At 42.7% G+C, this 24,203-nt stretch overlaps 1 protein-coding gene across 1 annotated transcript in view; it reads left to right on the top strand.

Annotated features, from left to right (window-relative positions):
- The window catches only part of SLC39A12 (solute carrier family 39 member 12), a 164,004-nt gene that overhangs the window by 20,004 nt on the left and 119,797 nt on the right, over positions 1–24,203 (top strand). Inside the window, exons 2-5 of the mRNA XM_063921542.1 lie at positions 5,528–5,812; positions 7,600–7,801; positions 9,584–9,789; positions 10,116–10,296. Of these exons, the coding sequence (XP_063777612.1) occupies positions 5,528–5,812; positions 7,600–7,801; positions 9,584–9,789; positions 10,116–10,296 (874 nt within the window). The remainder of the gene's footprint in view (positions 1–5,527; positions 5,813–7,599; positions 7,802–9,583; positions 9,790–10,115; positions 10,297–24,203) is intronic.

Consider the following 24,203-nt stretch of genomic DNA (forward strand, 5'->3'; position numbering starts at 1 on the left):
CTTTTACTACTTCCACCAAGCAATTGACTGTCCAACAGTCCTTTGCGAGGAAGATGAAATATCACAGCAGTCATCCTACTGCAAAGCGGATAACTGAGGCCTTGGCATCCTGGGTGGTGAGAAACGTGGTTCCGGTATCCATCATTACTGCAGAGCCAACTAGAGACTTGTTGGAGGTACTGTGTCCCCGGTACCAAATACCATCTAGGTTCCATTTCTCTAGGCAGGCGATACCGAAAATGTACACAGACCTCAGAAAAAGAGTCACCAGTGTCCTAAAAAATGCAGCTGTACCCAATGTCCACTTAACCACGGACATGTGGACAAGTGGAGCAGGGCAGGGTCAGGACTATATGACTGTGACAGCCCACTGGGTAGATGTATGGACTCCCGACGCAAGAACAGCAGCGGCGGCACCAGTAGCAGCATCTCGCAAACGCCAACTCTTTCCTAGGCAGGCTACGCTTTGTATCACCGCTTTCCAGAATACGCACACAGCTGAAAACCTCTTACGGCAACTGAGGAAGATCATCGCGGAATGGCTTACCCCAATTGGACTCTCCTGTGGATTTGTGGCATCGGACAACGCCAGCAATATTGTGTGTGCATTAAATATGGGCAAATTCCAGCACGTCCCATGTTTTGCACATACCTTGAATTTGGTGGTGCAGAATTATTTAAAAAACGACAGGGGCGTGCAAGAGATGCTGTCGGTGGCCAGAAGAATTGCGGGACACTTTCGGCGTACAGGCACCACGTACAGAAGACTGGAGCACCACCAAAAACTACTGAACCTGCCCTGCCATCATCTGAAGCAAGAAGTGGTAACGAGGTGGAATTCAACCCTCTATATGCTTCAGAGGTTGGAGGAGCAGCAAAAGGCCATTCAAGCCTATACAATTGAGCACGATATAGGAGGTGGAATGCACCTGTCTCAAGCGCAGTGGAGAATGATTTCAACGTTGTGCAAGGTTCTGCTGCCCTTTGAACTTGCCACACGTGAAGTCAGTTCAGACACTGCCAGCCTGAGTCAGGTCATTCCCCTCATTAGGCTTTTGCAGAAGAAGCTGGAGACATTGAAGGAGGAGCTAACACGGAGCGATTCCGCTAGGCATGTGGGACTTGTGGATGGAGCCCTTAATTCGCTTAACAAGGATTCACGGGTGGTCAATCTGTTGAAATCAGAGCACTACATTTTGGCCACCATGCTCGATCCTAGATTTAAAGCCTACCTTGGATCTCTCTTTCCGGCAGACACAAGTCTGCTGGGGTTGAAAGACCTGCTGGTGAGAAAATTGTCAAGTCAAGCGCAACGCGACCTGTCAACATCTCCTCCTTCACATTCTCCCGCAACTGGGGGTGCGAGGAAAAGGCTCAGAATTCCGAGCCCACCCGCTGGCGGTGATGCAGGGCAGTCTGGAGCGACTGCTGATGCTGACATCTGGTCCGGACTGAAGGACCTGACAACGATTACGGACATGTCGTCTACTGTCACTGCATATGATTCTCTCCCCATTGAAAGAATGGTGGAGGATTATATGAGTGACCGCATCCAAGTAGGCACGTCACACAGTCCATACTTATACTGGCAGGAAAAAGAGGCAATTTGGAGGCCCTTGCACAAACTGGCTTTATTCTACCTAAGTTGCCCTCCCACAAGTGTGTACTCCGAAAGAGTGTTTAGTGCCGCCGCTCACCTTGTCAGCAATCGGCGTACGAGGTTACATCCAGAAAATGTGGAGAAGATGATGTTCATTAAAATGAATTATAATCAATTCCTCCGCGGAGACATTGACCAGCAGCAATTGCCTCCACAAAGTACACAGGGAGCTGAGATGGTGGATTCCAGTGGGGACGAATTGATAATCTGTGAGGAGGGGGATGTACACGGTGATATATCGGAGGATGATGATGAGGTGGACATCTTGCCTCTGTAGAGCCAGTTTGTGCAAGGAGAGATTAATTGCTTCTTTTTTGGGGGGGGTCCAAACCAACCCGTCATATCAGTCACAGTCGTGTGGCAGACCCTGTCACTGAAATGATGGGTTGGTTAAAGTGTGCATGTCCTGTTTTGTTTATACAACATAAGGGTGGGTGGGAGGGCCCAAGGACAATTCCATCTTGCACCTCTTTTTTCTTTTATTTTTCTTTGCGTCATGTGCTGTTTGGGGAGGGTTTTTTGGAAGGGACATCCTGCGTGACACTGCAGTGCCACTCCTAAATGGGCCCGGTGTTTGTGTCGGCCACTAGGGTCGCTAATCTTACTCACACAGCTACCTCATTGCGCCTCTTTTTCTTTGCGTCATGTGCTGTTTGGGGAGGGTTTTTTGGAAGGGACATCCTGCGTGACACTGCAGTGCCACTCCTAAATGGGCCCGGTGTTTGTGTCGGCCACTAGGGTCGCTAATCTTACTCACACAGCTACCTCATTGCGCCTCTTTTTTTCTTTGCGTCATGTGCTGTTTGGGGAGGGTTTTTTGGAAGGGACATCCTGCGTGACACTGCAGTGCCACTCCTAGATGGGCCAGGTGTTTGTGTCGGCCACTAGGGTCGCTTAGCTTAGTCATCCAGCGACCTTGGTGCAAATTTTAGGACTAAAAATAATATTGTGAGGTGTGAGGTATTCAGAATAGACTGAAAATGAGTGGAAATTATGGTTTTTGAGGTTAATAATAATATGGGATCAAAATGACCCCCAAATTCTATGATTTAAGCTGTTTTTTAGGGTTTTTTGAAAAAAACACCCGAATCCGACAAAAAAAATTCGGTGAGGTTTTGCCAAAACGCGGTCGAACCCAAAACACGGCCGCGGAACCGAACCCAAAACCAAAACACAAAACCCGAAAAATTTCAGGCGCTCATCACTAGTGTTTATCACCTTGCACTTATCACTGGTTTATCACTTCCTTATGCCGTCTCCAGGCACATCTGCCCCAGTATGTGAAAAATACTGAATCTGTGTTGGAATAAAAACAAAACATAATTACTCAATGACAGGAGATGTGGTTTGTGCACATACTGCAATCATATTAGTACTTGTCCTTCCAAAGCTATTTGTGTATCTCATAATGGAGGACATTTTGAAAAGTAATTAAACCCACTATCGGGGTATTTTTCGTGTTACCCCCTTTACCTGTATTTAATCACAACTACCTATTATAACTTAACAACTAAAATAAAGACACAGACAACAGTGCTGGCATTTAAAATCTTTGTCAAATTTATTATTGAGAGGTACTATTTTTAATTTTTTCTTTAAATGGTGGCGGCACTAAAGAACGGACAGGGAAAACAAACACACACACAAAACCAAGCGTTGGTGTTCAACTCTCCACTGCACAACCCACCCGTTCAGGTGGTCTAACCATTTTCCGTCCAGGACAATTTGTTTACGCCATACCCCACTGCAAGGAGAGCGCACCCACTAAAGCCTAAAAACTTAACAACCAACTGTTCTTTACCGCCACATACTGAACCAACTAACCAATCACACAAACTGGGTGGAAGGGTGGGAAAAACAGGAACCAAGAGGCAGATAATCTGCCTCAGCCTAGCTTCAAACAAAACTCTCATCCCCACTTGACCACCATTGGCTAACCCCTAATCATGCCATATCAAACAAAAACAATCATAACACATCCTTAAAGTGGCAACCCTCAAAACCCCTTGTGGTTTAATATGACCTCAGTGCTTACATATATATATTCAGCCTTTGGTCGGACATCTGCTTAGTGGGCTGTTAAACAAGTGTATACATTATGGTAGGAACAACCTCAGGGTAAGTACAGTATATCAAGCAGATGTTATTAAATTATTTTCTGCATTGAGCCAAAGAATAATTATTGAGAAACCTAATCCTATTGCTGGCACACTGCACAAATTGGGATCTACTGAAGTTCCACAACAATTTGGTTTTATTGGCAAAAGTAGATCATGATTACCAGTTTTGTTGAAGCTGGTGACACACAAGCTACTAGGCTATATGCTGCATATAGCCTAGTAGCTTGTGTGTCACCAGCTTCAACAAAACTGGTAATCATGATCTACTTTTGCCTTATCTTCTCCATATTCTTGAATGGTTAGTTTACCTTTGTACTACTACCTGATGCCAAACTAAGGTTTTCTACTAATGTAATACAATTGGAATTTTTGGCATCTTCGTCTAGCACTTACTAAAAATCCTGCATTGTTTTCTAATAAAATAGAGATTGCATCTGTTCCTTCTACTTTTTTACTGTATTCTTAATTCCAGTGGTACAAAATGGACCACATGATGCAGTTGGCACAAAGCAAATGTTTCTATAGTAACAGAGATGCTACAGTACACTGTGATTGATGAGAGGCACGAGATGCAAAGTTCAAGGAAAGATCAAAATAATAGTTTGGTGTGCCGTCACTGTAGCCACTGACTATGCTAGTGCACCAGCGGAAAAACGCCTAACTGAAGGAATGAATAATTTACTTACAATTAATTTACCTTCAGTATTTGCAACGAACCATCAAACCAAATGTAATTTTTTCTGTGTCTAGTGCATGCTAGAAAATGGATACTGTAGTTTAATGCACATTATGCAACTATGTTAATAAATAAGCAGCAATTACATACTTTTAAGGGCAGACACACAAAGTTAAACACAGACTATGGAGTATATTCAATTGAAGTCGAAAGCTGCCGTCTGTCAAAAAGACGTCAGTTTTCAACTTTTTTAGGTCAGAAGGGGTTCCAACCTATTCAGTATAACCCCAAATTATTCGACAAGTCATGGAATTTCGACTTGTCAAAAAGCACGTGGATTGGCGGAATAGCCTTTTCGACCATCTAAATTCAACTTTTAAAAAAGTCGAATTGTGAAACGGGAGCAGAGACGGGGGAGAGAGGAGGAGACGGGGGAGAGGAGGAGACGGGGGGAGACAGGATAGAGCCGCGGGCAGATGGGGTTGAACACCTCTCCCCCCGTCTCTTCCTCTCCCCTGTCTCCCCCCCATCTCCTCCATCTCCCCCCATCTCCTCCTCTCCCCCGTCTCCCCCCGTCTCTTCCTCTCCCCTGTCTCCCCCTCGTCTCCTCCTCTCCCCCGTCTCTGCTCCCGTATCTCAATTCAACTTTTTTTAAAGTCGAATTGAGATTGCATTGAATAGCCCAGGTCGGATCCATTCCGACAAATGAGTGTCGGAATGGATCTGACTTCAATTGAATATACCCCTATGTTTAAACAGGTTGGGATCGATATGCTGGCCGGATCCCTTTAAAACAGACTAGAGTTAGCATTTGGCAAAATGTGATAACCCCAGATGGGATGTAGTTATGTGACCGGCGGTCAGGAGACTGCCGCAGATAACTTACTGCATCTGATTCCCCGGTTTCCCCATTCCTTAAAAATTCCCTGTGAAGTTTTTTGTTTCCTTAATTGTTAATTCTACATTGTATCATTCCCTGTAACAACTTTAATTCAACTTTTCCTTAAATAAACCTTTTCTTTACCTCATTCTGGACAACACCTCATTTTATATTTTATATTATTTTTTTAGTGTCTTCAAGCTGATACCCTTCTGTCAATGGCCGGAAAAGAGCTTGGGAATAAATTAGATGATGATACATTGCAGAAAGTATCAGTCATTCTGTTGTATTATATATTGAATAAAAAAGACTTTTGCTCTTCACAAACTGGTATTCTCAACATGGACTACCTATTCTACCGCAACAGTATACTCAACCTACACAAGGACGAAGACTGTCATTATCTGTCAGCTAATGAGTTAGAGGATCTCTTACTAAAGGCAAAGCATCATTTTCAAATATCTGATGGGCCAAGGGTGAGATTATGCCTTGTTTATAAAACATACTGGATAATCATGTGTAGAATATGAGCTATGCATGGACTGATGTTTGATAAGGTAAAGGTCAAGATTTAGTTTTGCAGATGCATCTTTCACCTACAATGTACAGGGCAATGTTTACAATTAAGAATAATTAGACAGTGAATGCTCAATTCGTCTCGGGTGCCCTCTACCATAGGGAAACCAGTCCCCGGCTGGTCATTGCACAGCTGGTGACTCTAATGGGGGAAGAATGCAGGGACATTTCTACACAATTTAGTTTCCAGTGCGAACGCTAAAAAAATGTGCCCCACATATACATATAAAAAATACAATTTGTGTGCGCCTCCAAAAGGGGTGTGACCTCACTGTAATGGGCGTGGCTTTTCTGTAATGGGTGTGGCCTTGCAGGAAAATGCTACTTTTCACCAACGTAGTGTCCCTTACTCCATATTATGCCCCACACAGTAATGCCCCTTGCACCATATTAAGCCACCACAGTAATGCCTCTGACACCATATTATGCCCACAAAGAAATGCCCCTGTCACCATATTAAGCACACAGGTATGCCCCCTTGTCACCATATTATACTCCCACTATAATGCACCTGACACCATATTATGCCCCCACATGCCCCTGTCCCCATATTATGCCACTACTGTAATACAGTATACCACAGTACATGCTCGTTGTCAAGGGGTTCTGTTTGTTATCAGGGGAACCCCTTGGCCCCCGCCGCCGCCCGTCTCTGCAGTCCCGGTGGTGTCGGCTATTCACGTCTGCCCCTAGTTCAAAATATTGTAAATGACCTTCTCAAAATAGCCACCAATTCTTCTAGCATCCTTAATAACTGTCTTTTATGAGGTGGTGGCCATTTTGTGAGGGAGTTTCTTAATAGTTTTCCAGACAGAATACTGTAACATGCAGTTGCCGTGGCACCTCATGCAATCATACGGCTCGCCTGGTCCTAGAAATGGCACTGGACGGATGTACAAAGAATCATGCTCCTTTTCTAACAGGTTAGATGTATGATTTCCGAAATCCCTAATTTATCACTTTATTTAATAAAAAAATAAACTCTTCTTTCTTGATCTTGCATAATCCAAATGGGTGACTAGAATTCCCCTTCACTCCCAGTCACCAGGTACAGCTGGGTGAGATTGGAGGATTTAAGGGGGGGTGATATATAGATCTCCATTTTTTTTAAGCAGCAATTGACCACCCCAAATATAAGTTAGGGCAATCAGATGCTCTAGATAAAAAGAAATAGACCACATCTTAATATGTGTGATCATGTTGTATGAAAAAAACTGAGGGACAATAACTGAGCCAGAATTACTGTATATAACTTTGCAGAATACAATCGAGCTAAATATTGTACCAAAATAAACTGCATTGCAAAGAACTGAAACTTGTTTTAGTTGAAGCATTTTCACAAGTAATTCCCAAATCAACTCATAAATATAGAGAGGGAGCAAAAATGTGCATTAATAGTTGAAAACTAAATTCAATATATGTTTGACCAAAAAATAAGAAGTTTCAGTTTTTTTGGTCGGTTGCCACTTGAAAATATATGAGACAATTATTAAGATGATGCCTTTGATAAAACATGGTGATTTTTCAAACTTCAAGGAGACAAATGACTATAATTATTTAGCAAATATTTGAAAACTTTTGAAAGTTTCATGAAACTGAAAACTACAGAAACACCTGTACATTGCTGCCTGTTCTATGTCTAGTCATTGGAAAATGAATTAAGATAATGCTTTTTCCTTGTTCCAAGTGTACAGATTTGCATTCTCTGGAGAGAATGTTTGGCGTGTTGCACAATATTGATGAACTGACGCTTCCTAGACTCGCAGAAGTGATTCTCACATCATCCATTCAGCATACTTGTTTCAGAAGAGAGATATTGCCCAATGCAAACTACTTTACCAATTCCATTTTCAAATCCTTAAACAGAACTAGTGAGCTGTTTGCTAGAGGTGAGATATGTAAGGTAGAAGCAATATGAGATCTCAATAACATATGAGTAATATGTCCATTATTTTTCTTTATTGATGGCGTTACAAACATTATATGCAATATGGTATATGTGCATTGTCAGGGGGCAGAGAGGGGGCAGCAATAGGGACTGTTCCACAAAATGAGCCATGTCATCCCCATTCTGTAGGCATGTCTTGACTCTTGACCAGGGTCCGCATCTTCCAATGCATTTTTCATGGCCCTAGCAGAGTGAAAACACCCATCAGCCTTCATAACCTCAGTGTTACTCAGATGGGCAATGTTTTTGCAGATCCGATGCGGTGTCTTTGGACACAGCAGCAGATCACAGAAGCCGTCAGGAGGCATCTGTTAACACAAGACGCCTCCTGCAGCATTAGTATACTTACACACAGCAGTTGCGTCCAAAGAAGCAGCTGCTGTGTAATCTGACTCCATCTCTGAATTAGGTCCTAAATCTCTACATGGTGGTGAACCAATTACAAGGTGCAATGCGATTAATCCCTACTGAGTAGGGGCCTGATTCATGTTTGTATGGAATTGCGCAGCTGCAATACCATACAATTACAAATCAAACGCAGCAGGAGGCATCTGTAGGCGATAGACGCTTCCTGTTAGCAGTAGCGAGTGCTGAATCGGATCACTGTTGTGTTTTATGCACCGGCCAGCCTGCGTAAGCTGAAGCTTAGTCAGGCTGGCCTTAGGATCTGGACACCGGGGTCCAGGAAGTCTGCAACCGACAACATAGACCTTGGACCTATCAAGTCTTCAAAACGAGGGTCAGGTGACATCCCTGCTCCACCCCCCAAATGCCACAGCTTGTCAATTAAAGGTGGTGAAATGCATTGTAACTGCATTTACAACACAAGTCAAAATCAGAGTTTCAATGCTAGTGGGTAAATATTATTACAGAGTTACAGGAACACAATCATTTAATTATAGTATAAAAGAGGGGATGTAGTTATGTGACCGGCGGTCAGGAGACTGACGGTCACATAACCTCCCCCTACATCCCGCCCCCTCACAATGCCGACGGTCGGCATGCCGACCAACAGGGACTATTCCCACTTGTGGGTGTCCACGACACCCATAGAGTAGAAATAGAACCTGTGGCGACCGTAGGTAACCATCGAGCCCGCAGCGTGGCGAGTGCAGTGAGCCCGCAAGGGGCTTGCTGCATTCACCACCCCCCGCTGGTATTCCGCTGCCGGTCACGCATACCACACCCTAAAAGAGCATATGTATACTTATTAAAATGTCCATTAATTGGTAACTAATATCAAAGCTATAACTTTATTTAGAAAAAAAAGATACTGGTACTATCACAAAACGATGCTGGTACATCTATAAATAGCATAACAATGTATATTAGAAGTATTTCTGTATTTTAATATAGCTATACATATATATGTTAATTGGGAACTGACAGATATTTCAACATATTAATCATATTCTCTATTTATTACAATATCATTGATTTGTGATCTTCTTGAGCGCATTTATGTTAGTACTATGGGATAACATAGATTTCTGGAGATGAATGTGTCCCTAGATTGACTTTTGTTTAGTTATTTATCTTACCCTCAAATCCATGAATCCATAAAACGGGAGGTCTTTCTTTTCTTTTCAGCAGTGCACGGCTTCATTAGTTACACTCTCTGCTGGTAACAATAAAAACACAGATGCATAAATGAAATTAGGATAATTAGATCACTGCATCAAGATGATAAAATAATAGCATTAATGTCTGATATTTTTTGTAGATATAGATGAACTTATTGGAAGACTTAAATTAGTAATGACCTGCACCAAGACAGACCACAACCATAGGAGGAAGGTGAGAAGTCTTGTAATCCCGGGAACGAACCATGAGCAGTTACCTGTTCCTGCAATGGAAACTGATGAAGAACCAAAGGACGGGCATAATTATGTCCCTGAGCCCCAGGGTCACTCGGCAGGATGGAATCAGGTGACGGTGTAATATGTATAATTACCCTGTTTTATGCACACATATAGCTCTTCATAAAGAGAGATCGACTGGTGTGCCCTATGCTAATGCCTGTGCCCAGACAACCATAGTCCTTGTGTTGGTGTTGATCCCAGGGTGTATAGCTCCGAATCCTCAATAACTCCTCTCATTATTTCATTGGGCTCAATCAATTATTTGACACCTGCAAAAGGGAATTACTGTAAATCAATATATGTGTGGCACCAGAGGAGGAACTCTTTTACTAAGATGTCTGCATTTGGAAAAGAAGCTTTCTACATTGCTTGAAAATGTTTTCCTATTTTTAGGGCCAGCCTTGTTTTACTGCATACGAGCTTGTGAAGATATTTCTGCGTAACAGCCGCTCTCCAGTTTCTCAGGAGCACTTCAAGCAAATCAGCCCGGCTATTATTCATCATCTTCTGTCTTGCACGTGTCCAGAAGAGGACTACACAAGTACTCAACTCCCCCCTCCCACCACTCTTGAAAGTGAGTCTTAGCCATGTATCTACTGTATAATGGAGACATGGTATTCTTGGCAATCAGAGAGAAATATAGCAAAGAGAGAGAAAGTGGAGAGAGATAAAGAACCAACTAGTCACCTTCTGTCATTTTTCAAACACAGACTGTAAAATGACAGATGCTGATTGGCTGGTATCTTTCTCCACTTTATCTCTCCAAGGTTTGATACATCTCCCCCCTCAATGTTTTTTGGATGAGTTATATTGCAAAATGATCACTACACCGGTCCTTCCCAATTTCTTTGCTGAAGCTATAAAAAGCAATAAAGAAAAGATAGCAGCGCTGAATTCAATTGATACTAAATTGAGATGGATTAGTGAAAACAGGTAAAAACATTTATTAATATCACTAATAAAACTTTTATTTGTTATTTTATTAGTGATATTAATAAATGTTTTTACCTGTTTTCACTAATCCATCTCAATTTAGTATCAATTGAATTCAGCGCTGCTATCTTTTCTTTATTGCTTTTTATGGCTTCTGGTATCAGGATTGACTAATCCTGTCGTTTAGCAGCAGCATTAGAACAGCAGCCCAATCTGCGCCCGAGCACCAACCTTGGTTATTTTCTTTTTTGTCTTTGCTGAAGCTGGCTGGCCGCACACAGGGGGTAATTCCAAGTTGATCGCAGCAGGATTTTTGTTAGCAATTGGGCAAAATCATGGCCCTCATTCAGAGTTGTTCGCTCGGTATTTTTCATCGCATCGCAGTGAAAATCCGCTTAGTACGCATGCGCAATGTTCGCACTGCGACTGCGCCAAGTAACTTTACTATGATGAAAGTATTTTTACTCACGGCTTTTTCTTCGCTCCGGCGATCGTAATGTGATTGACAGGAAATGGGTGTTACTGGGCGGAAACACGGCGTTTCAGGGGCGTGTGGCTGAAAACGCTACCGTTTCCGGAAAAAACGCAGGAGTGGCCGGGGAAACGGTGGGAGTGCCTGGGCGAACGCTGGGTGTGTTTGTGACGTCAACCAGGAACGACAAGCACTGAAATGATCGCACAGGCAGAGTAAGTCTGGAGCTACTCTGAAACTGCTAAGTAGTTAGTAATCGCAATATTGCGAATACATCGGTCGCAATTTTAAAAAGCTAAGATTCACTCCCAGTAGGCGGCGGCTTAGCGTGTGTAACTCTGCTAAATTCGCCTTGCGACCGATCAACTCGGAATGAGGGCCCATGTGCAGTGCAGGGGAGGCAGATATAACATGTGCAGAGAGAGTTAGATTTGGGTGGGGTGTGTTCAATCTGCAATCTAATTTGCAGTGTAAAAATAAAGCAGCCAGTATTTACCCTGCACAGAAACAATATAACCCACCCAAATCTAACTCTCTCTGCACATGTTATATCTGCCTCCCCTGCAGTGCACATGGTTTTGCCCAATTGCTATCAAAAATCCTGCTGCGATTAACTTGGAATTACCCCCATGGACTGTTCCTTCTGCTCAGTGCAAACATCTTCAGCAAGCCCAATATCGAACTTGTTCATACAAATAGGTCCTGATTCTACACAAGTCTGTCTGCAGATGGACCTCATTATTTTTACCAAACTGCACATGCGTCATAGCCTGCATACGCAACTTACAGTAATTACAGGTGATTCAGAGTCGTGCCAGTCTCAGTCCTATCGCCACTTACTGCTGAGTGGGTGTAATAGGGGGGCAGTGTTCTGAGGGTGTGTCATGGGTGTGGAGATGGAAATACAGACTATTCAGTGATGAGCATATGCAGAGATCCTTCTGATTTAAAACTGATCTTTTGCACCAGTGATAGGGCTAGTGCAATTGTGTGCTGATAGTGAAGGAGACTACTTTCCCAAAAAGATTATGATAGCCAACGCTGAATACAGATTGACATTAGCATTTAGTTCTGAGCATGAAAAGTGGCTGCAATTATACAACTCTGAATTAGGCACATAGCGTCCAAAATGGATAAGACTAGTTTGTCCTGCTGCTTGACCCAACTGGTTGGATAACTTCCATCATGACTGGGGTATGGTAGTGCGGATGAAGCTGAAGGTTCATAGAGATGTTCTGTGGTCATCTTCTAACTGCATTTACCTACATGCCCAATGAGAGCAGGAGGATATGATCCGTGATCTTGTCTATCTGTCACTAGGCAACAGGAAATTTTTACTTGGACATCCGGTCTCATGGTTGTAATAATAGGATTTTAATTACCTGACGGTAAATCCTTTTCTCGTAGTCTGTAGAGGATGCTGGAGTCCATTTTAGTACCATGGGGTATAGACGGTTCCACAGGAGCCTTCGGCACTTTAAGACTTTTCAACAGTGTGAACTGGCTCCTCCCTCTATGCCCCTCCTCCAGACCTCAGTATAGGAACTGTGCCCGAGGAGACGGACATTCTCGAGAGAGGAATTACTATTAAACTTGTGGCGAGATTCATACCAGCTCACACCATCCATAATCAACATGTCGACTAACATGGCCTTCAACATAAGTCATGCCAACCAGCATGCATAACGCAACAGCAACAGCTGTTAACAACTGAACACATGAAAAAATGTCCAAAAAGATAAACGTAATCAGCAGCAAAAATGAGCACTGGGCGGGCGCCCAGCATCCTCTACGGACTACGAGTAAAGTATTTACCGGCAGGTAATTAAAATCCTATTTTCTCTTACGTCTTAGAGGATGCTGGGGTCCATTTTACTACCATGGGGATGTACCAAAGCTCCCAGTACGGGCGGGAAAGTGCTAATGTTCCTGCAGAACTGACTGACCAAACCTTAGGTCGTCAGCAGCCAAGGTGTCAAACTTATAAAACTTAGCAAACGTGTTTGCAACTGACCAAGTAGCAGCTCGGCAGACACCCCGGGCAGCCGCCCAGGACGAACCCACTTTTCCTGTAGAGTGGGCTTTTACCGAAGTTGGTAACGGCAATCCTGCCGTGGAATGAGTGTGCTGAATGGTACCCCTGATCCAGCGCGCAATAGTCTGCTTAGAAGCAGGACCCCCAATCTTGTTGGGGTCATAGAGGACAAACAAAGATTATGTTTTCCTTATCCTAGCCGTTCTTGCAACATAAATCCTCAACGCTCTGACGACATCCAAGGATTTTGAGACGGCTGAGATGTCAGAAGCCACTGGCACCACCACAGGTTGGTTGATATGAAAATAAGACACAACCTTCGGAAGAAAGTGCTGACGTGTCAGCCCTATCTTCATGAAATATTAAGTAAGGACTCTTGTGTGACAGAGCTCCTAAATCAGACACTCGTCTGCCTGAGGCCAAGGCCAACAGCATGAACACTTTCCAAGTGAGAAACTTCAACTCTACCTCTTGTAGAGGCTCAAACCAGTTCGATTTAAGGAACTGCAACACCACATTAAGATCCCATGGCGCCGCAGGAGGCACAAAGGGAGGTTGGATGCACAGAACTCCTTTCACGAAGGTCTGGGCCTCAGGAAGAGAAGCCAATTGTTTCTGAAAGAAAACTGACAAGGCCAAAATCTGAACCTTGATAGATCCTAATCTCAATCCAGCATCCACACCTGCCTGTAGAAATAGGAGTAGAAGTCCTAATTGAAACTCCACCGTAGGAGACTTCTTGGATTCACACCAAGATACATATTTTCTCCAAATACGATGGTAATGTTTGGACGTTACCCCTTTCCTGGCCAGAATAAGTGTGGGAATGACTTCATTGGGAATACCCTTACGGGCTAGGATCTGGCGCTCAACAGCTATGCCATCAAACGCAGCCGCGGTAAATCCTGATAAACTAACGGCCCCTGCTGAAGCAGGTCCCCGTGAAGAGGAAGAGGCAGAGGATCTTCCAGTATTAACTCCTGAAGATCTGGAGACCAGGCCCTCCTTGGCCAGTCTGGAGCAATGAGAATTGGAAAAAGGGGGGAACCTGGATTGCACATCCTATTACTAAAGATATCAAGAGGTGCTATCATGCTGAGGCTTCTAATACTATGCTGGGGGAAGAGAGATGCAGATGCACACTCTTAGCACTAAGAACACCGATAATAAAAATAATTTAAATAAACCCTCACAATTAACATGGAGTATAATTGAAGTTCTTAGCACACATTTGCGCAAATATGCGGGCCCATGTACCGCGGCCAGGTGACTTCATCACATGGGTCCCTAACATCCCTAATACTATCACATTCTATAAATTTATACAGGACTTACCTCTAAATAGGGCCTTATCAATGTGTGATCTGAAATGCAGGAACCCAGCTAATTAAAACACCTGAGGGTGAATGGGAGGAGTGCCAATCCAGAGGAAGGAAGCCTTGCCTTCCAGTGTACAATATATACACAAATATAGTGGAAAAAGGGGGGAACCTGGATTGCACATCCTATTACTAAAGATATCAAGAGGTGCTATCATGCTGAGGCTTCTAATACTATGCTGGGGGAAGAGAGATGCAGATGCACACTCTTAGCACTAAGAACACCGATAATAAAAATAATTTAAATAAACCCTCACAATTAACATGGAGTATAATTGAAGTTCTTAGCACACATTTGCGCAAATATGCGGGCCCATGTACCGCGGCCAGGTGACTTCATCACATGGGTCCCTAACATCCCTAATACTATCACATTCTATACATTTATACAGGACTTACCTCTAAATAGGGCCTTATCAATGTGTGATCTGAAATGCAGGAACCCAGCTAATTAAAACACCTGAGGGTGAATGGGAGGAGTGCCAATCCAGAGGAAGGAAGCCTTGCCTTCCAGTGTACAATATATACACAAATATAGTGGAAAAAGGGGGGAACCTGGATTGCACATCCTATTACTAAAGATATCAAGAGGTGCTATCATGCTGAGGCTTCTAATACTATGCTGGGGGAAGAGAGATGCAGATGCACACTCTTAGCACTAAGAACACCGATAATAAAAATAATTTAAATAAACCCTCACAATTAACATGGAGTATAATTGAAGTTCTTAGCACACATTTGCGCAAATATGCGGGCCCATGTACCGCGGCCAGGTGACTTCATCACATGGGTCCCTAACATCCCTAATACTATCACATTCTATAAATTTATACAGGACTTACCTCTAAATAGGGCCTTATCAATGTGTGATCTGAAATGCAGGAACCCAGCTAATTAAAACACCTGTGGGTGAATGGGAGGAGTGCCAATCCAGAGGAAGGAAGCCTTGCCTTCCAGTGTACAATATATACACAAATATAGTGGAAAAAGGGGGGAACCTGGATTGCACATCCTATTACTAAAGATATCAAGAGGTGCTATCATGCTGAGGCTTCTAATACTATGCTGGGGGAAGAGAGATGCAGATGCACACTCTTAGCACTAAGAACACCGATAATAAAAATAATTTAAATAAACCCTCACAATTAACATGGAGTATAATTGAAGTTCTTAGCACACATTTGCGCAAATATGCGGGCCCATGTACCGCGGCCAGGTGACTTCATCACATGGGTCCCTAACATCCCTAATACTATCACATTCTATAAATTTATACAGGACTTACCTCTAAATAGGGCCTTATCAATGTGTGATCTGAAATGCAGGAACCCAGCTAATTAAAACACCTGAGGGTGAATGGGAGGAGTGCCAATCCAGAGGAAGGAAGCCTTGCCTTCCAGTGTACAATATATACACAAATATAGTGGAAAAAGGGGGGAACCTGGATTGCACATCCTATTACTAAAGATATCAAGAGGTGCTATCATGCTGAGGCTTCTAATACTATGCTGGGGGAAGAGAGATGCAGATGCACACTCTTAGCACTAAGAACACCGATAATAAAAATAATTTAAATAAACCCTCACAATTAACATGGAGTATAATTGAAGTTCTTAGCACACATTTGCGCAAATATGCGGGCCCATGTACCGCGGCCAGGTGACTTCATCACATGGGTCCCTAACATCCCTAATACTATCACATTCTATAAATTTATACAGGACTTACCTCTAAATAGGGCCTTATCAATGTGTGATCTGAAATGCAGGAACCCAGCTAATTAAAACACCTGAGGGTGAATGGGAGGAGTGCCAATCCAGAGGAAGGAAGCCTTGCCTTCCAGTGTACAATATATACACAAATATAGTGGAAAAAGGGGGGAACCTGGATTGCACATCCTATTACTAAAGATATCAAGAGGTGCTATCATGCTGAGGCTTCTAATACTATGCTGGGGGAAGAGAGATGCAGATGCACACTCTTAGCACTAAGAACACCGATAATAAAAATAATTTAAATAAACCCTCACAATTAACATGGAGTATAATTGAAGTTCTTAGCACACATTTGCGCAAATATGCGGGCCCATGTACCGCGGCCAGGTGACTTCATCACATGGGTCCCTAACATCCCTAATACTATCACATTCTATAAATTTATACAGGACTTACCTCTAAATAGGGCCTTATCAATGTGTGATCTGAAATGCAGGAACCCAGCTAATTAAAACACCTGAGGGTGAATGGGAGGAGTGCCAATCCAGAGGAAGGAAGCCTTGCCTTCCAGTGTACAATATATACACAAATATAGTGGAAAAAGGGGGGAACCTGGATTGCACATCCTATTACTAAAGATATCAAGAGGTGCTATCATGCTGAGGCTTCTAATACTATGCTGGGGGAAGAGAGATGCAGATGCACACTCTTAGCACTAAGAACACCGATAATAAAAATAATTTAAATAAACCCTCACAATTAACATGGAGTATAATTGAAGTTCTTAGCACACATTTGCGCAAATATGCGGGCCCATGTACCGCGGCCAGGTGACTTCATCACATGGGTCCCTAACATCCCTAATACTATCACATTCTATAAATTTATACAGGACTTACCTCTAAATAGGGCCTTATCAATGTGTGATCTGAAATGCAGGAACCCAGCTAATTAAAACACCTGAGGGTGAATGGGAGGAGTGCCAATCCAGAGGAAGGAAGCCTTGCCTTCCAGTGTACAATATATACACAAATATAGTGGAAAAAGGGGGGAACCTGGATTGCACATCCTATTACTAAAGATATCAAGAGGTGCTATCATGCTGAGGCTTCTAATACTATGCTGGGGGAAGAGAGATGCAGATGCACACTCTTAGCACTAAGAACACCGATAATAAAAATAATTTAAATAAACCCTCACAATTAACATGGAGTATAATTGAAGTTCTTAGCACACATTTGCGCAAATATGCGGGCCCATGTACCGCGGCCAGGTGACTTCATCACATGGGTCCCTAACATCCCTAATACTATCACATTCTATAAATTTATACAGGACTTACCTCTAAATAGGGCCTTATCAATGTGTGATCTGAAATGCAGGAACCCAGCTAATTAAAACACCTGAGGGTGAATGGGAGGAGTGCCAATCCAGAGGAAGGAAGCCTTGCCTTCCAGTGTACAATATATACACAAATATAGTGGAAAAAGGGGGGAACCTGGATTGCACATCCTATTACTAAAGATATCAAGAGGTGCTATCATGCTGAGGCTTCTAATACTATGCTGGGGGAAGAGAGATGCAGATGCACACTCTTAGCACTAAGAACACCGATAATAAAAATAATTTAAATAAACCCTCACAATTAACATGGAGTATAATTGAAGTTCTTAGCACACATTTGCGCAAATATGCGGGCCCATGTACCGCGGCCAGGTGACTTCATCACATGGGTCCCTAACATCCCTAATACTATCACATTCTATAAATTTATACAGGACTTACCTCTAAATAGGGCCTTATCAATGTGTGATCTGAAATGCAGGAACCCAGCTAATTAAAACACCTGAGGGTGAATGGGAGGAGTGCCAATCCAGAGGAAGGAAGCCTTGCCTTCCAGTGTACAATATATACACAAATATAGTGGAAAAAGGGGGGAACCTGGATTGCACATCCTATTACTAAAGATATCAAGAGGTGCTATCATGCTGAGGCTTCTAATACTATGCTGGGGGAAGAGAGATGCAGATGCACACTCTTAGCACTAAGAACACCGATAATAAAAATAATTTAAATAAACCCTCACAATTAACATGGAGTATAATTGAAGTTCTTAGCACACATTTGCGCAAATATGCGGGCCCATGTACCGCGGCCAGGTGACTTCATCACATGGGTCCCTAACATCCCTAATACTATCACATTCTATAAATTTATACAGGACTTACCTCTAAATAGGGCCTTATCAATGTGTGATCTGAAATGCAGGAACCCAGCTAATTAAAACACCTGAGGGTGAATGGGAGGAGTGCCAATCCAGAGGAAGGAAGCCTTGCCTTCCAGTGTACAATATATACACAAATATAGTGGAAAAAGGGGGGAACCTGGATTGCACATCCTATTACTAAAGATATCAAGAGGTGCTATCATGCTGAGGCTTCTAATACTATGCTGGGGGAAGAGAGATGCAGATGCACACTCTTAGCACTAAGAACACCGATAATAAAAATAATTTAAATAAACCCTTACAATTAACATGGAGTATAATTGAAGTTCTTAGCACACATTTGCGCAAATATGCGGGCCCATGTACCGCGGCCAGGTGACTTCATCACATGGGTCCCTAACATCCCTAATACTATCACATTCTATAAATTTATACAGGACTTACCTCTAAATAGGGCCTTATCAATGTGTGATCTGAAATGCAGGAACCCAGCTAATTAAAACACCTGAGGGTGAATGGGAGGAGTGCCAATCCAGAGGAAGGAAGCCTTGCCTTCCAGTGTACAATATATACACAAATATAGTGGAAAAAGGGGGGAACCTGGATTGCACATCCTATTACTAAAGATATCAAGAGGTGCTATCATGCTGAGGCTTCTAATACTATGCTGGGGGAAGAGAGATGCAGATGCACACTCTTAGCACTAAGAACACCGATAATAAAAATAATTTAAATAAACCCTCACAATTAACATGGAGTATAATTGAAGTTCTTAGCACACATTTGCGCAAATATGCGGGCCCATGTACCGCGGCCAGGTGACTTCATCACATGGGTCCCTAACATCCCTAATACTATCACATTCTATAAATTTATACAGGACTTACCTCTAAATAGGGCCTTATCAATGTGTGATCTGAAATGCAGGAACCCAGCTAATTAAAACACCTGAGGGTGAATGGGAGGAGTGCCAATCCAGAGGAAGGAAGCCTTGCCTTCCAGTGTACAATATATACACAAATATAGTGGAAAAAGGGGGGAACCTGGATTGCACATCCTATTACTAAAGATATCAAGAGGTGCTATCATGCTGAGGCTTCTAATACTATGCTGGGGGAAGAGAGATGCAGATGCACACTCTTAGCACTAAGAACACCGATAATAAAAATAATTTAAATAAACCCTCACAATTAACATGGAGTATAATTGAAGTTCTTAGCACACATTTGCGCAAATATGCGGGCCCATGTACCGCGGCCAGGTGACTTCATCACATGGGTCCCTAACATCCCTAATACTATCACATTCTATAAATTTATACAGGACTTACCTCTAAATAGGGCCTTATCAATGTGTGATCTGAAATGCAGGAACCCAGCTAATTAAAACACCTGAGGGTGAATGGGAGGAGTGCCAATCCAGAGGAAGGAAGCCTTGCCTTCCAGTGTACAATATATACACAAATATAGTGGAAAAAGGGGGGAACCTGGATTGCACATCCTATTACTAAAGATATCAAGAGGTGCTATCATGCTGAGGCTTCTAATACTATGCTGGGGGAAGAGAGATGCAGATGCACACTCTTAGCACTAAGAACACCGATAATAAAAATAATTTAAATAAACCCTCACAATTAACATGGAGTATAATTGAAGTTCTTAGCACACATTTGCGCAAATATGCGGGCCCATGTACCGCGGCCAGGTGACTTCATCACATGGGTCCCAAACATCCCTAATACTATCACATTCTATAAATTTATACAGGACTTACCTCTAAATAGGGCCTTATCAATGTGTGATCTGAAATGCAGGAACCCAGCTAATTAAAACACCTGAGGGTGAATGGGAGGAGTGCCAATCCAGAGGAAGGAAGCCTTGCCTTCCAGTGTACAATATATACACAAATATAGTGGAAAAAGGGGGGAACCTGGATTGCACATCCTATTACTAAAGATATCAAGAGGTGCTATCATGCTGAGGCTTCTAATACTATGCTGGGGGAAGAGAGATGCAGATGCACACTCTTAGCACTAAGAACACCGATAATAAAAATAATTTAAATAAACCCTCACAATTAACATGGAGTATAATTGAAGTTCTTAGCACACATTTGCGCAAATATGCGGGCCCATGTACCGCGGCCAGGTGACTTCATCACATGGGTCCCTAACATCCCTAATACTATCACTTCTATAAATTTATACAGGACTTACCTCTAAATAGGGCCTTATCAATGTGTGATCTGAAATGCAGGAACCCAGCTAATTAAAACACCTGAGGGTGAATGGGAGGAGTGCCAATCCAGAGGAAGGAAGCCTTGCCTTCCAGTGTACAATATATACACAAATATAGTGGAAAAAGGGGGGAACCTGGATTGCACATCCTATTACTAAAGATATCAAGAGGTGCTATCATGCTGAGGCTTCTAATACTATGCTGGGGGAAGAGAGATGCAGATGCACACTCTTAGCACTAAGAACACCGATAATAAAAATAATTTAAATAAACCCTCACAATTAACATGGAGTATAATTGAAGTTCTTAGCACACATTTGCGCAAATATGCGGGCCCATGTACCGCGGCCAGGTGACTTCATCACATGGGTCCCTAACATCCCTAATACTATCACATTCTATAAATTTATACAGGACTTACCTCTAAATAGGGCCTTATCAATGTGTGATCTGAAATGCAGGAACCCAGCTAATTAAAACACCTGAGGGTGAATGGGAGGAGTGCCAATCCAGAGGAAGGAAGCCTTGCCTTCCAGTGTACAATATATACACAAATATAGTGGAAAAAGGGGGGAACCTGGATTGCACATCCTATTACTAAAGATATCAAGAGGTGCTATCATGCTGAGGCTTCTAATACTATGCTGGGGGAAGAGAGATGCAGATGCACACTCTTAGCACTAAGAACACCGATAATAAAAATAATTTAAATAAACCCTCACAATTAACATGGAGTATAATTGAAGTTCTTAGCACACATTTGCGCAAATATGCGGGCCCATGTACCGCGGCCAGGTGACTTCATCACATGGGTCCCTAACATCCCTAATACTATCACATTCTATAAATTTATACAGGACTTACCTCTAAATAGGGCCTTATCAATGTGTGATCTGAAATGCAGGAACCCAGCTAATTAAAACACCTGAGGGTGAATGGGAGGAGTGCCAATCCAGAGGAAGGAAGCCTTGCCTTCCAGTGTACAATATATACACAAATATAGTGGAAAAAGGGGGGAACCTGGATTGCACATCCTATTACTAAAGATATCAAGAGGTGCTATCATGCTGAGGCTTCTAATACTATGCTGGGGGAAGAGAGATGCAGATGCACACTCTTAGCACTAAGAACACCGATAATAAAAATAATTTAAATAAACCCTCACAATTAACATGGAGTATAATTGAAGTTCTTAGCACACATTTGCGCAAATATGCGGGCCCATGTACCGCGGCCAGGTGACTTCATCACATGGGTCCCTAACATCCCTAATACTATCACATTCTATAAATTTATACAGGACTTACCTCTAAATAGGGCCTTATCAATGTGTGATCTGAAATGCAGGAACCCAGCTAATTAAAACACCTGAGGGTGAATGGGAGGAGTGCCAATCCAGAGGAAGGAAGCCTTGCCTTCCAGTGTACAATATATACACAAATATAGTGGAAAAAGGGGGGAACCTGGATTGCACATCCTATTACTAAAGATATCAAGAGGTGCTATCATGCTGAGGCTTCTAATACTATGCTGGGGGAAGAGAGATGCAGATGCACACTCTTAGCACTAAGAACACCGATAATAAAAATAATTTAAATAAACCCTCACAATTAACATGGAGTATAATTGAAGTTCTTAGCACACATTTGCGCAAATATGCGGGCCCATGTACCGCGGCCAGGTGACTTCATCACATGGGTCCCTAACATCCCTAATACTATCACATTCTATAAATTTATACAGGACTTACCTCTAAATAGGGCCTTATCAATGTGTGATCTGAAATGCAGGAACCCAGCTAATTAAAACACCTGAGGGTGAATGGGAGGAGTGCCAATCCAGAGGAAGGAAGCCTTGCCTTCCAGTGTACAATATATACACAAATATAGTGGAAAAAGGGGGGAACCTGGATTGCACATCCTATTACTAAAGATATCAAGAGGTGCTATCATGCTGAGGCTTCTAATACTATGCTGGGGGAAGAGAGATGCAGATGCACACTCTTAGCACTAAGAACACCGATAATAAAAATAATTTAAATAAACCCTCACAATTAACATGGAGTATAATTGAAGTTCTTAGCACACATTTGCGCAAATATGCGGGCCCATGTACCGCGGCCAGGTGACTTCATCACATGGGTCCCTAACATCCCTAATACTATCACATTCTATAAATTTATACAGGACTTACCTCTAAATAGGGCCTTATCAATGTGTGATCTGAAATGCAGGAACCCAGCTAATTAAAACACCTGAGGGTGAATGGGAGGAGTGCCAATCCAGAGGAAGGAAGCCTTGCCTTCCAGTGTACAATATATACACAAATATAGTGGAAAAAGGGGGGAACCTGGATTGCACATCCTATTACTAAAGATATCAAGAGGTGCTATCATGCTGAGGCTTCTAATACTATGCTGGGGGAAGAGAGATGCAGATGCACACTCTTAGCACTAAGAACACCGATAATAAAAATAATTTAAATAAACCCTCACAATTAACATGGAGTATAATTGAAGTTCTTAGCACACATTTGCGCAAATATGCGGGCCCATGTACCGCGGCCAGGTGACTTCATCACATGGGTCCCTAACATCCCTAATACTATCACATTCTATAAATTTATACAGGACTTACCTCTAAATAGGGCCTTATCAATGTGTGATCTGAAATGCAGGAACCCAGCTAATTAAAACACCTGAGGGTGAATGGGAGGAGTGCCAATCCAGAGGAAGGAAGCCTTGCCTTCCAGTGTACAATATATACACAAATATAGTGGAAAAAGGGGGGAACCTGGATTGCACATCCTATTTCCACTATATTTGTGTATATATTGTACACTGGAAGGCAAGGCTTCCTTCCTCTGGATTGGCACTCCTCCCATTCACCCTCAGGTGTTTTAATTAGCTGGGTTCCTGCATTTCAGATCACACATTGATAAGGCCCTATTTAGAGGTAAGTCCTGTATAAATTTATAGAATGTGATAGTATTAGGGATGTTAGGGACCCATGTGATGAAGTCACCTGGCCGCGGTACATGGGCCCGCATATTTGCGCAAATGTGTGCTAAGAACTTCAATTATACTCCATGTTAATTGTGAGGGTTTATTTAAATTATTTTTATTATCGGTGTTCTTAGTGCTAAGAGTGTGCATCTGCATCTCTCTTCCCCCAGCAATGAGAATTGCTCAAACTCTTGTTCTTCTGATGATCTTGAGAACCTTTGGAAGAAGTGGAAGTGGAGGGAACAGATACACTGACTGAAACACCCACTGGGTCACCAGTGCATCCACTGCTATTGCTTGTGGGTCTCTCGACCTGAAACAATATGTCGGAAGAGATGTTGAGAAGAGATGCCATCATGTCCACTTGAGGAATGCCCCAATGACTTGTTACCTCTGCAAAGACTTCTGGGTGGAGGCCCCATTCTCCTGGATGGAGATCGTGTCTGCTGAGTAAGTCTGCTTCCCAGTTGTCCACTCCC

The sequence above is a fragment of the Pseudophryne corroboree genome, chromosome 5 (assembly GCF_028390025.1).
Source record: "Pseudophryne corroboree isolate aPseCor3 chromosome 5, aPseCor3.hap2, whole genome shotgun sequence".
NCBI classification, from domain to species: Eukaryota; Metazoa; Chordata; class Amphibia; order Anura; family Myobatrachidae; genus Pseudophryne; species Pseudophryne corroboree.